We start from the raw sequence: 10,823 nt of genomic DNA, 5'->3' as shown, positions 1-10,823 counted from the left end.
TTACCCTGCATTGATTCGTTTCAGCATTGTATTGCTAAGGTATTTGTCCAGAAGGGGCAAACAATAAGTCGTGGGCTACCAGCCAAAAGAAGCGGTATCCACGTTTACAATTAGAGAACTGTTTGGTTTACGAACTATAACATAAATGGCAACAATAATGATTCACACTCGAGCGCTAGCACTTACGTCCCTAAAAACCCTGACAAGAGATAGTTGCAGATGCCGTTGTAGCCAAATCATCTAACCAACCAAACCAGAATATTAGCTTGGCGAGGCACAAGGGTGTCGAACACACAAGTGTCTTAAATAGAGAACGGGAAATTGCCTCGTTGCTTGTCAAAGGCTCAAAGCAGTTAAAGTTCATCGAAGACAGTCATGCTAGTGCATCTTGACATGTGCCTTCCTCTCCGCCACCACAAGCCCACGCCGGCAGGAGGCCCAAGATTTTTCTTTTCCTCGCGTTTTCCCACCGTCGTCTTCACGTCTTGCAGCTCAGCCCCTAGGCACCATGTACCCCACTGAGCAGCAGGAGACCGGGTGCTAGCCTCCAATTATCCAGACGTCTGCTCACGGTGGTTGAGGCATCAGACACTGCCAATTACATGCACGACCAAACTGGAAAGCCTCTCAAGCGCGTTGCCTCATTGGATGTATCCACGGCTGGGCCTGCGTGCTTTCGGGCCGGTGGACATGGCTACCCCTGCATGCTTTGTTCGGCGACCAGCAACAGCATCGACCTGCAACAAAATGTCTGGCCTGGCGGCGCCAAAAAGCCAGACCTGAAGGAGTAAAAGTCGTCCATGCTGCTGAAAGCCTCTCTAATCTGAAAAAATCCTATTTAGGTGGCGCTTTTGAATATGGAGACTCTGAATTTTAGAGTCTGTGAGTACCCAACTCTTTTTTTGTGAAATCTATTTTACAAAGTAGCTAAATCAGTAAATTTGGCTAATCTCTTGAGGAGATGCTCTTAGCCTGTTACAGGAATCTATACAGATGGTTTTAAATATAAAAATGAAATCATTAGTGATCAAGCCCTGCCTCTAGATCAGTCTAAGGAAAAAATGTGAACATATGCATGTACTACTTCATATGAAAATGAAATGGTAGATAGGAAGGAGCAAAGGTATCAAACCAGTAAAACCATTCTGTATCCATCTTTATATTAGTAAACTAACTTTGTCAATTGATCCGGTTCCAATCTATAAGTTCATATGACTGTCCAATGGTATAAAAACCTGCACAAAGCAAACCATTGCTATGTTACAAAACAAATTCGAATGAGCCATAAACGAATATATTTGGATCGGTAGGAGTGCACAAAAACGAGACAACATCAGTGGGTCAGAAGAAAAGGAAGCAGCTACATATAATCCTGGACAGGATCTACCACCACTCATCAAGGTACCCACTATTAGGATGGCAGAATCAGCAAAAGTCCACAATGCATATTATTGACGCAACATCCTCAAAGTTCAGATATAGTTTCGTGCATACTCTTTTCATTGGATAGTCAAGGTTTCACTAGAACAAAACAGCAGATTCAAAAACACCCAACAAGATATTTTATTAAGGGTAACACGATAGTTAACTGGTAAATATACAATTAGGCCCATTTGAATCCTTGGAATTGAATTCTATTTGAATAATCATAACTGACACAGCTCAATTAAGCTAGTATGATTTTATGCTGAATATATTTGTGTACCACTTTTAGCCATACGAGGGAGGTATTTATGTGTTATATTTCTGCTACAGGGAAGTAAGCCGAAGAGCATGTTATAAATTAAAGAGTAGAAACATATCATGGAGATACATAAAATCAATTTCTATCCCTCCACCCTACGAATTTGATATAGGCTTATATTTAGACTTTGGAAAGTTGTGGAATGTCAAATTCCAAGCTAAATAGTCTACTTTATTAAGTAAATTCCAATTCATCCAAAATGAAGAGATCCAAACGGCCCGTTAGTGCAAGTGGAAAGCAAGCAAAGATAATTCGTCTTTAACTGAACAAACATTCTCCAAAGTTTCCAAAATTACCTTCTGAACAATATGCTATACGCCCAGTACTGATTGATCATGTGATATGTGGAAGCGATCTGTGCTAAGCATCCATTGATGGCACAGAGAAAATGGATGTTTCAGAGCAGCTAAGAAAAGGATGATAAAAGGTTAAAATGCTGGAGAAGTGGAAAGACAATGCGTAAATGTTTCAAGCCTGTTCTATAAGTAAAAAACGGCATATAACTCTCTCTTGGTGCTCCGTTTTAATAGACAAATGTGGCTATAACTCCATGGAAATTCAGTTGTTGAAAGTTGACTATAAGGTCTGGAGAATGGCTGGACTTTGTAAGCCACATGGATACGCCACAACATTTCAACAAATAAGTATGTTCTTGAACAGCAGTTCACTTAATCATGAATACAAAAATACCCCCTGAATATAACTTAGGCACATCACATGATGGTTTCAAGTAAATTGTTAGGCTTCAGTTTTATTATGTGGGGAGTAAATGATGTCCCTGAATATCCTGAAAAGCATATACACAGTGAGAATTACTGCACCGAAATTTGTATATGCTAATAACGAACCTGTAAATGTCATTACAACGAAACAAACAGTCTGGCTATGCAATATGGTGGTGAAAAAATCCAAGGAAAAACAAGCATATACTGCCCTTGTCAATTGGTAAGGGTAAAAAGATAGATATTACTACAGATCGAGGCAAGATTAAGGTGCGAGGAAAAAAAAACTAACCATCCTTGGTTGATATGTGCATATACATAAATTCTTATTAAAAAGAGAAAAATACGAGCAGCATACAATGAGAAGTACAATATTCAAGTGTAAAAGGCTAGAGATCAACAGTAGTTTTTACAGTATATGCACAGCTCTAGGTACCTCTTTTCCATCTATTGAAGATTCAGCTTCACTAGTGTTTGACAATACAGCATAACAGTGTCTATCGTGACCATCCTCTCTCAAATAAGATGGAACACCGCTCCTACACCTAGTACCTTCTGTGTGCATCCTGAGAAGCTGAATCTTTCTCACTGCTGAAAGCATGTGCATGTTCTTAAGCTTCTCCAGCACAAGATCAAAGGTCGCCTGCTGTGGAGTAAAGCCCTTCAGCACCATCTCCTCCAAGAATAAGCAGGACTGGGTGAGCCTCCCGTTCCGGCATAGCCAGCACACCAGCAATGTGTATGTGCTGAAATCAGGGGTGATGTCCTTCCGGAACATATGACATATCAGGAACAGAAGCGTCTTCACCCATTTCCTTCTGCAGCAGAGCTTCAGCAAGGGGGTGTACGTCTTGATATCTGGGTTGCATGACTGTTCCTCCATCTGAACCAACAATTTAAGTGCGTTCTCAGCCAGAGAGTGATCACAGGCAGCAGAAATCAGGGTGTTAAAGGTAGTCAAGTTTGGGGATATTCCAGTTCGGTGCATTTCTTCGACCACAAAATTTGCATCTTGCAACCTCCCAGCTCTGCATAGTATGTATATAAGACAGTTGTAGAAAGAAGCATCTAGGGCACAGCCATCTTGCTTCACCTTGTCAAAAGTATCCAAAGCTTCTTGTGTCCTCCCAGCCTTCCCTAGCGCATGCATCACAATTGTGTATGTGATAATATTTGGAGTGCATCCTTTTGTGTGCATCTCATCCAAGATACCATCAACCGTCTGAAAATCTTTCTCCATGCAGTACGCTTCTATCAGGCAGGTGTAAGTCGTTACTGAAGGACTGAAACCATGCCGCTCCATCTCCTTCATTGTTTCGCGAGCCTCCTTCAGCATCCTTGCTTTGCACCAGCCATGAACCAATGTGTTGAAGCTACTTTCATCAGGAGGAATTGTCCCCTTCAAAGCTTGGAAGGCACCTCTTGCACGCTTCACACTCCTCTCCTTGCACAATGTGTCCAAGAGCACATTCATGGCCTTTGTGTCCTTCGCCACCCCAAAGCGGTCCATTTTATGGAAAGCATCAATGGCGTCACTCCATCGGTTGGCTCCACATAGCCTCCTCATCACCTTCGTCATGGTCGCTAGCGACACCAACCCCCCAATCTCATGCATCTGGCCGATCAGACCGCACATCAAATCAAACTGCTTGAACTTGCCCAATATGTCTACCATCATGTCATATGAATCAGCACAATGACAGTAGCCTTCCTGAGTTCCGGCCCACATGAAGAACCCAAATGCGGCCACCCAATCATTGCTGAACCTGCTCAGGACCTTGCTGACAAGGCGTGCTGACACCCTGACAGGGCAGCAGTCCATGGTGATCACAATAGCCTCTGGAGAAGCAAACCGGGATCTCAAAATCCTGCTGACCTCATCCATGTCGGCCTCAAATTCGGCATCTTCATGGGATGCAGGGCAGCTGGCAAGGATCGACAGTGGACTGGATCCTCCACCGGTGGCAGAGCAACCTTGTTGTTCTGAGAAGTCTGATTTGGCCGGGAGCACAAAGTCATCATCGCCATTGCCATCCAACCTGGAACAAGGATAACCATCCTTTGGGTTCCTGAACCAGTCGGGCAGGTCGAACCCCACGGTAGAGAAGGATGTTTTCTGAAAACAATCATTTCATTTCTAGTTAAAAATTAAGCAGATAATACATATAAGCATAAATGATACTATATTTTTTGAAGAAATATTGGCAGGATGCTGCCGATTCATTTAGCAGATAAGAGCAACTTCAAGAAGACGCGAAAAGCTCCCGAAAAAACGTTTTTTTGGGGGGGGGGGGCAGTGGGAGAGCTTTCAACGACGCCGGTGGAGGCGACGGCGGGAAAGCTTTCAACGGCGCCGGTGGAGGCGACGGCGGGAAAGCTTTCAACGGCGCCGGTGGAGGCGACGGCGGGAAAGCTTTCAACGGCGCCGGTGGAGGCGACGGCGGGAAAGCTTTCAACGGCGCCGGTGGAGGGGGGAAAGATTTCAACAGTGCCGGAGGTGTCGGCGCTGCGGATCAGGTCCCCGGCGACGGAGTGTCCCTGCGAGGTACATTCAAAGTTGGAGAAGCACCTCGACCTTCGATGGTAGCATCAAATAGGTTCACGGCAGTTGGGTGGCTGGAACTGAATGTTCTTTTCTACCTATCATACTGCGTCACGAATTCAGTTCACATGGGGTCTTAAGTGTATGCAGATGAGCGCCACTTCCTGATTATATCTGCTGGTCCTCTCTTGTTTATTTCCATGTGTCATCTTCTTACTCAGGCTAATGTCATTTGTCAATTCGCTTTTCATAATATGCCGATCAAATCTGAACTGTGTGTCTTATTGTTCGAACTATGAGTCAACAGGTACTGCTTTCATCATGATTATACTACCTGTTTTGTCTTCTTAATCAGCTTGTGATAGAGTGACCCAGTCTCCGATTCAATGCCTGAATGTTCGTATATCTACCTGGTGATACTCTGATATTTCGATGCTTTGATGACTTAGCATATTAGGTTTGTCACTCAGTTTGTCTCACTGTCTCAGTTTCCTATGTGTTTCAGTTTCAGTTTCCTATCTGTTTCAGTAGCAGTCTCACTCAGTTTTAGCCTCAGATTCCTATGTGTTTTTGTCTCAGTTTTACTTATATTCATTCTACATGTTCGGTGACAAAGTGACAATTTAATATATGATGAGCATACTTCAGTTTCAGATTACAATTCTGTTTCAGTTTCCTATGTTGGTAGAAGTGTTCTTGAATCTGTTGGTAGCAGTGTTAGACCTCTGCGTGGATTTTATTTGTGAAGGATACAATAACTAGGAAAGCACTGTATGAGATGCTACATTCCATACAAACAGCAGCATCCAATCTAACGTGCAAAGACCAGGTGGTTTCAGTTTTAAAAATTATTTTTTTTCGAATACGCAGGAGGGTTGCGTATCATTAAATTAAAGTAGAGGGAAAAAGGGCTTGTGGCCCGGGACAAACAGAACACACACAACACAAACACACACTCACCCTTACAAAGCACACACCACACAGACACATACGACACCCCAACACCCCCGTCTTTTAATAGGCTATAAGACTTTCCTTTCTCTATCCAGGGTCAAAAAGAGAGCGCAAGTTCTTGGCTCCAGCAGAAACCCACAATCTCATCTCGTCTTTAAATCCATCCTCTAAGGTATTAAGGCAGGGTCGAGCTCCTTCAAAAACACACCTGTTTCGCTGCTTCCAAATACTCCAAGCCCCAAGGATTATCATACTATTAAACCCCTTTTTTTTTGCTCTTGGGAATCTTGGTTGAAGCCTTTCTCCACCATTCAGCAAAAACTGAATCTCTTCTCTTAGGACCCACAGAAGAGAGACCAATGGAGGTTAAAATATTATGCCAAAACTGTCTTGTGAAGACGCAATTAGATAAAATATGCTGCACAGTTTCGTCTTCTTGGTCACATAGAACACAAAATTCAGGATGCTGAAGTCCCCTTTTTTTAAGTCTGTCCGCTGTCCAACATTTGTTATTTATGGCCAGTCAAACAAAGGTCTTACACTTAGGCGCTGCCCAGCTCTTCCAAATTCTTTTCCAGGGCTCAAAGGATTCTGCTCCAATGAATAAAGCTTTATAGGCAGATTTGGAGGTGTAGAGACCATCGTTGCTAAATATCCACACATGCTGATCATTTGAATTTTGAAGCTGAAAAGATTCAATTACCTCCCATAATTGTAGATATTGCTCAATCTCAGCCAGAGAGAGGTTCCTCTGGATATCTTGAACCCAGAAATGAGAGGTGAGGGTCTGCTGCACAGTCCTTACTTTTTTAAACTTCATCGGAACTGCAGCAGCAATAAGGGGAGCTATATCCACAATAGAATACCCATGAATCCACTTATCTTTCCAAAATAAAGTTGAAATACCATTACCCATGGTGGTAGTCACTGCTATCTGAAATAAAGCTCGGGCCTGGGAAGATATTTTAAGATCTAGGCCACTCCAAGGCTTCGAAGGAGCAGTTTTTTGTAGCCAAAGCCATCGCAATTGTAGGGCCCAGTTCATCTTTTGGAGATTAGGAATTCCAAGGCCCCCTAAATCAAGAGGCCGAGAGATTTTATCCCAAGCTACAAGGCAATTACCTCCTCTAGCCTCCTTTCTTCCTTTCCACAAGAAGTTCCGTTGAATTTTATCAATGGCTTTGATAACCCATTTAGGAGCATTAAGAGCAATAAATAAGTAAACTGGGATGACAGAGAGGACAGATTTGATAAGAGTGATTCTTCCCGCAAGATTTAAAAGCTCAGCCTTCCATCCTGGAAGCTTGGCAGCAATTTTATCTATCCAGAGAGCAAGATCCTCAGCACTAAGTTTTTTGCTGCTTAGAGGGAGACCAAGATAGGTTGTGGGAAATTTTTTTGAGGCACATCCCAAGGTCTGAACAGCCAGCGCAGTCCTCTCAGTATTGCACTGAATTGGGTAGGAGAAACTTTTTTGCAAGTTAGTATGAAGACCTGAGGCAACACCAAAACACCTCAAAATTTCTCTGACTACCACTAAGTCCCCATAAACTGGTTTTACAAACACAGCAACATCATCTGCAAACATTGAAACCCTTTGGCTAATGTTTCTGCCAGCAAGGGGGTGTAATAAACCACACTCATCTGCCCTGATGAATAGGCTATTAAGAACATCCATGACTAGGATGAATAAAAGGGGAGATAAAGGATCACCTTGTTGCAACCCACGCTTGAGATTTATAGGCTGTCCAGGCACTCCATTGACAAGAACTTGAGTGGAAGATGTCCATAGCAGGTTCAAAATCAGATTGCACCAAACCTGCTCAAAACCTAAGTGTCGAAGAATTTCCAGCAGAAATGCCCAATGCACTGAGTCAAAGGCCTTTTTAATGTCCAGCTTCAAGAAAATTGCAGGGATTTTTTTCTGGTGCAACATCTTGGCAGTTTTAAAAATTATTAGGGACAAGTTTTAGCGTTCTGGTGTGGATTACAGTTTTTTGGGGGAATTTTCTTTTTCCAACAGCCCTAATAAGATGTTTTGGGGAACAATTTTAAGTGAACTTTTGGAGTTGCTAAGTACATAGTTTAAACCTCATGGATTCTCCCAGTCCCAGGCAGCGTTGATCTTACACTTAATTGCATTACATAAAAGATGGGTAATCCTGATCTATATCATTATCCAAAAGAATCCAACAGATAATTTGTAAATTTTGCATCATGACTGTTAAGTGTCATTAGGTTTTCTTCTCCTTCAATATTGAACTAAATGCAGGAGAGTGAATCACCTTATGCTTGCAAGCAAATTTCTCGAGCTGTGATCGGACCATCCCAAGTCGCTGCTTCTTCATGACATCGGTCCCGACCTTGGCCATATTCTCCCCGACCAGTCCCAACTGGTTCTGAAAGTTCCTAGCAATACTCTCATCTCATCTTCCAAACAGAGAAAAAAGAACGCAGATCTCTTATATTTAAAACAAGCATAAGGGCTGCACATACGAGAGTAGCCGCCACATTCTGCAAGCCAGTGATCCCAGGACGCCTCCTCATGCTTCGCGGTGGCGACAGCGGAAGCGAGGACGACGAGTTCGAGGCGCCGGGACGGGGCGAGCTTGAGCGTGGACGGAGGGCGAGCGGCCGGGGAGGGCAGAGGAGGCACAAAGCCGGCGGAAACGCCCGCAGCGCGTGCAGGGTGTACTGGTGTAGTGGTGTAGCAGTGGCGACAGAGCCTGTCCATCTTGACGAAGTTGTATATCGTGGTATCTTTAAAGCCCACCAAAGCCCATTTAGGGCTTGTTCGATTCTACCCTAATCCATATGGATTGAGGGGGATTGAGGGGTTTCAATCCCTATTAAGTCAAAATCTCTTCCAATCCGTATCAATCCTCTCCAATCCATATGAATTGAAAATAACCGAACAAACCCTTAGGATCTATCATCAAGGCATGGTCTTCATAGGAGTCTGCAGATTTTTTTAATACTACCCCTCCATAGGAGTCTACAGATTTTTTTTAATACTACCCGTCCCAAATTAAAATTTATTTTATCTTTTTAATAGATTATACAATAATTAATATATTTGTATATGTGTCTAGATTTATAATAATCTATTTGAGTATAGATATAAAAACAAGAGCTACAATGACTAATATGTTAGGATGAAGTGAGTAAGAATTAGTTTAATTTCACCGGATAAATATAGAAAATAAATCACGTTTCAAAAAAGCCTTGACGTTTTTCCAGACTGGAGCTTGAGAAAATTCTAAAAACAATCTCAGCTGTGCACGTCTTTCTCTCAAAAAATAGTGTGCACGCTGTCAGATTTCTTTCCTCCCTAAACCGAATATTTATATCTCTTATCAAGTTAATCTTTACTAAACGTTTATCTCAATGTGCAAGACATCTACATCATCTTTCACTATCTACATCATCTCAATCAGTACCTGATGAAGGGCATACTTGCCTTCTCACTAAAAGTATCTACACAAGAAATTGACATACGAGCTCACAATAGAAAGGTCATTACTTTCGAACCCTTATGTGCATTTGGTTGCGAGACAGCCAGAACAGGGACGTCTCCTGTCGTTCTCTCTCGTACCTCTAATTTTGAGGAATAACTGGGAACAACACTGGGATAGTCCTGTCCCAACCCTTGACCCCGAACCAAACAACCTTATTTGAGGGATCGTCTCATCCCGTCTCGTCCTATCATTGCAACCAAACGCATCCTAAGGGCCCGTTCGGTTTTACTCGCATCCACGTGGATTGGAGGGAATTTGGTAGGTTCAAATTCATGGCAACTCAACATCTCTACTAACTTTTTTCTAATCATATATAATCCATGTGGCATAGCAATACCCAAACAAGACCTAATAGAGAGCCTAGACACTAACATGATTTATAAAGGGTGCTCCTAACTAAGTCTACCGAATTGCATGACATAGCGTACATGAATAAGCCTCCAGAGAACCTCGCGTCTCACGACACTTAGACCCTCACGTCTCATGACACTTAGACCTAGTTTGATGACTCAATTCCCTCCGAGATTGAAAGGGATGAGAGTGAATTGGTTCATTTCTCCAATCTTAAGGTGTCGTTCGGTTGTTTAGGATTGATGGGTCGGAACGATTCCTAACCGGATTGCTTCTCTAATTTATATAAACTTTGATTAGCTAGAACGATTTCGGGTGCAATCCAGCACAAACGAACAAGGCCTAAGGGTATGTTCGTTTCAATCCCAATTTATATAGATTGAAGGGGATTGAGTGTGTTTCAATCTCTAATAAGTTAAATTATCTCAATCCATAACTAATCCTTTTCAATCTATATGGATTTATAATAAAGGAACAAACCCTAAAGGAAGTTTGAGTTTCCAAACTAGTCCTTGACGATATAAGTTTGGGAGGAAGATTGTTGGACACTTGATGAGTGAATGTCCATCGTGTAGTTTTCTGAGGTTTTCCCATGCCACATGACATGTCATCTTAGTTTGTCAATCCTCTTATTAGCTAATTCTGAACTAGAAACCATTAGGTGGTACATTGGCTATGAAGAGAGGAATGCATTCACCAAAGTTTCATGCCCCCTGCTATAGATACAATAGCTTTCCTTTGCGTCCCAACAATCTGGCTCCAATTTTATCGATCAATTGTTCTACTTGCAATCGTATTTTTCTAGTATGTAGGGGTAACCTCAAATGTTTCCCTGGGTAAGTGCCAATTTTACATAGGTAATTATGGACAATGGAGCTAAACGTGGTGCTATTTCATTTTGATTGGGAAGATTTCAATTTTGGACAAGTTGATATTAAGGTCTTAGAGGGTGTTTGGTTTCTTTAGTCATCTCCTAATCTTTAGAGACTAAC

At 42.3% G+C, this 10,823-nt stretch overlaps 1 protein-coding gene across 10 annotated transcripts; it reads right to left on the bottom strand.

Annotated features, from left to right (window-relative positions):
• Positions 1-6: 6 nt before the first annotated feature.
• LOC100502439 (Pentatricopeptide repeat-containing protein mitochondrial) lies at positions 7-8,699 on the bottom strand. Of its 10 annotated transcripts, XM_035960174.1 has the most exons (6): positions 8,459-8,693; positions 8,248-8,361; positions 2,903-4,582; positions 2,041-2,531; positions 1,133-1,235; positions 7-756 (listed from the first exon to the last, which is right to left on the bottom strand). In XM_035960174.1, the coding sequence occupies exons 1-4, from the start codon at positions 8,507-8,509 to the stop codon at positions 2,499-2,501; spliced, it is 1,878 nt and encodes a 625-aa protein (XP_035816067.1). In that variant the 5' UTR covers positions 8,510-8,693; the 3' UTR covers positions 7-756; positions 1,133-1,235; positions 2,041-2,498. The 10 variants fall into 10 exon arrangements, with proteins under 10 accessions (XP_035816067.1, XP_035816068.1, XP_035816073.1 ...); XM_035960175.1 differs by having other exon boundaries at positions 7-1,235; positions 8,248-8,371; positions 8,459-8,699; XM_035960180.1 differs by having other exon boundaries at positions 7-1,235; positions 2,041-2,150; positions 8,248-8,371; positions 8,459-8,699.
• Between the last annotated feature and the right edge of the window lie 2,124 nt (positions 8,700-10,823).

The sequence above is a fragment of the Zea mays genome, chromosome 1 (genome assembly GCF_902167145.1).
Source record: "Zea mays cultivar B73 chromosome 1, Zm-B73-REFERENCE-NAM-5.0, whole genome shotgun sequence".
Classification (NCBI taxonomy): Eukaryota; Viridiplantae; Streptophyta; class Magnoliopsida; order Poales; family Poaceae; genus Zea; species Zea mays.
The sequence above is the reverse complement of the archived record's forward strand: the minus strand, read 5'-3'. Positions and strand labels throughout refer to the sequence as shown.

Coding starts and splice junctions, on each gene's coding strand:
- LOC100502439 (XM_008649512.4), bottom strand. CDS start 8,509: ATGAGGAGGCGTCCTGGGATCACTGGCTTGCAGAATGTGGCGGCTACT. Junction 8,362..8,458: donor AGAATGTGGCGGCTACTCTC/GTATGTGCAGCC, acceptor AGGAACTTTCAG/AACCAGTTGGGACTGGTCGG. Junction 1,236..2,902: donor CTTCAATAGATGGAAAAGAG/GTACCTAGAGCT, acceptor TGCTTTGTGCAG/GTTTTTATACCATTGGACAG.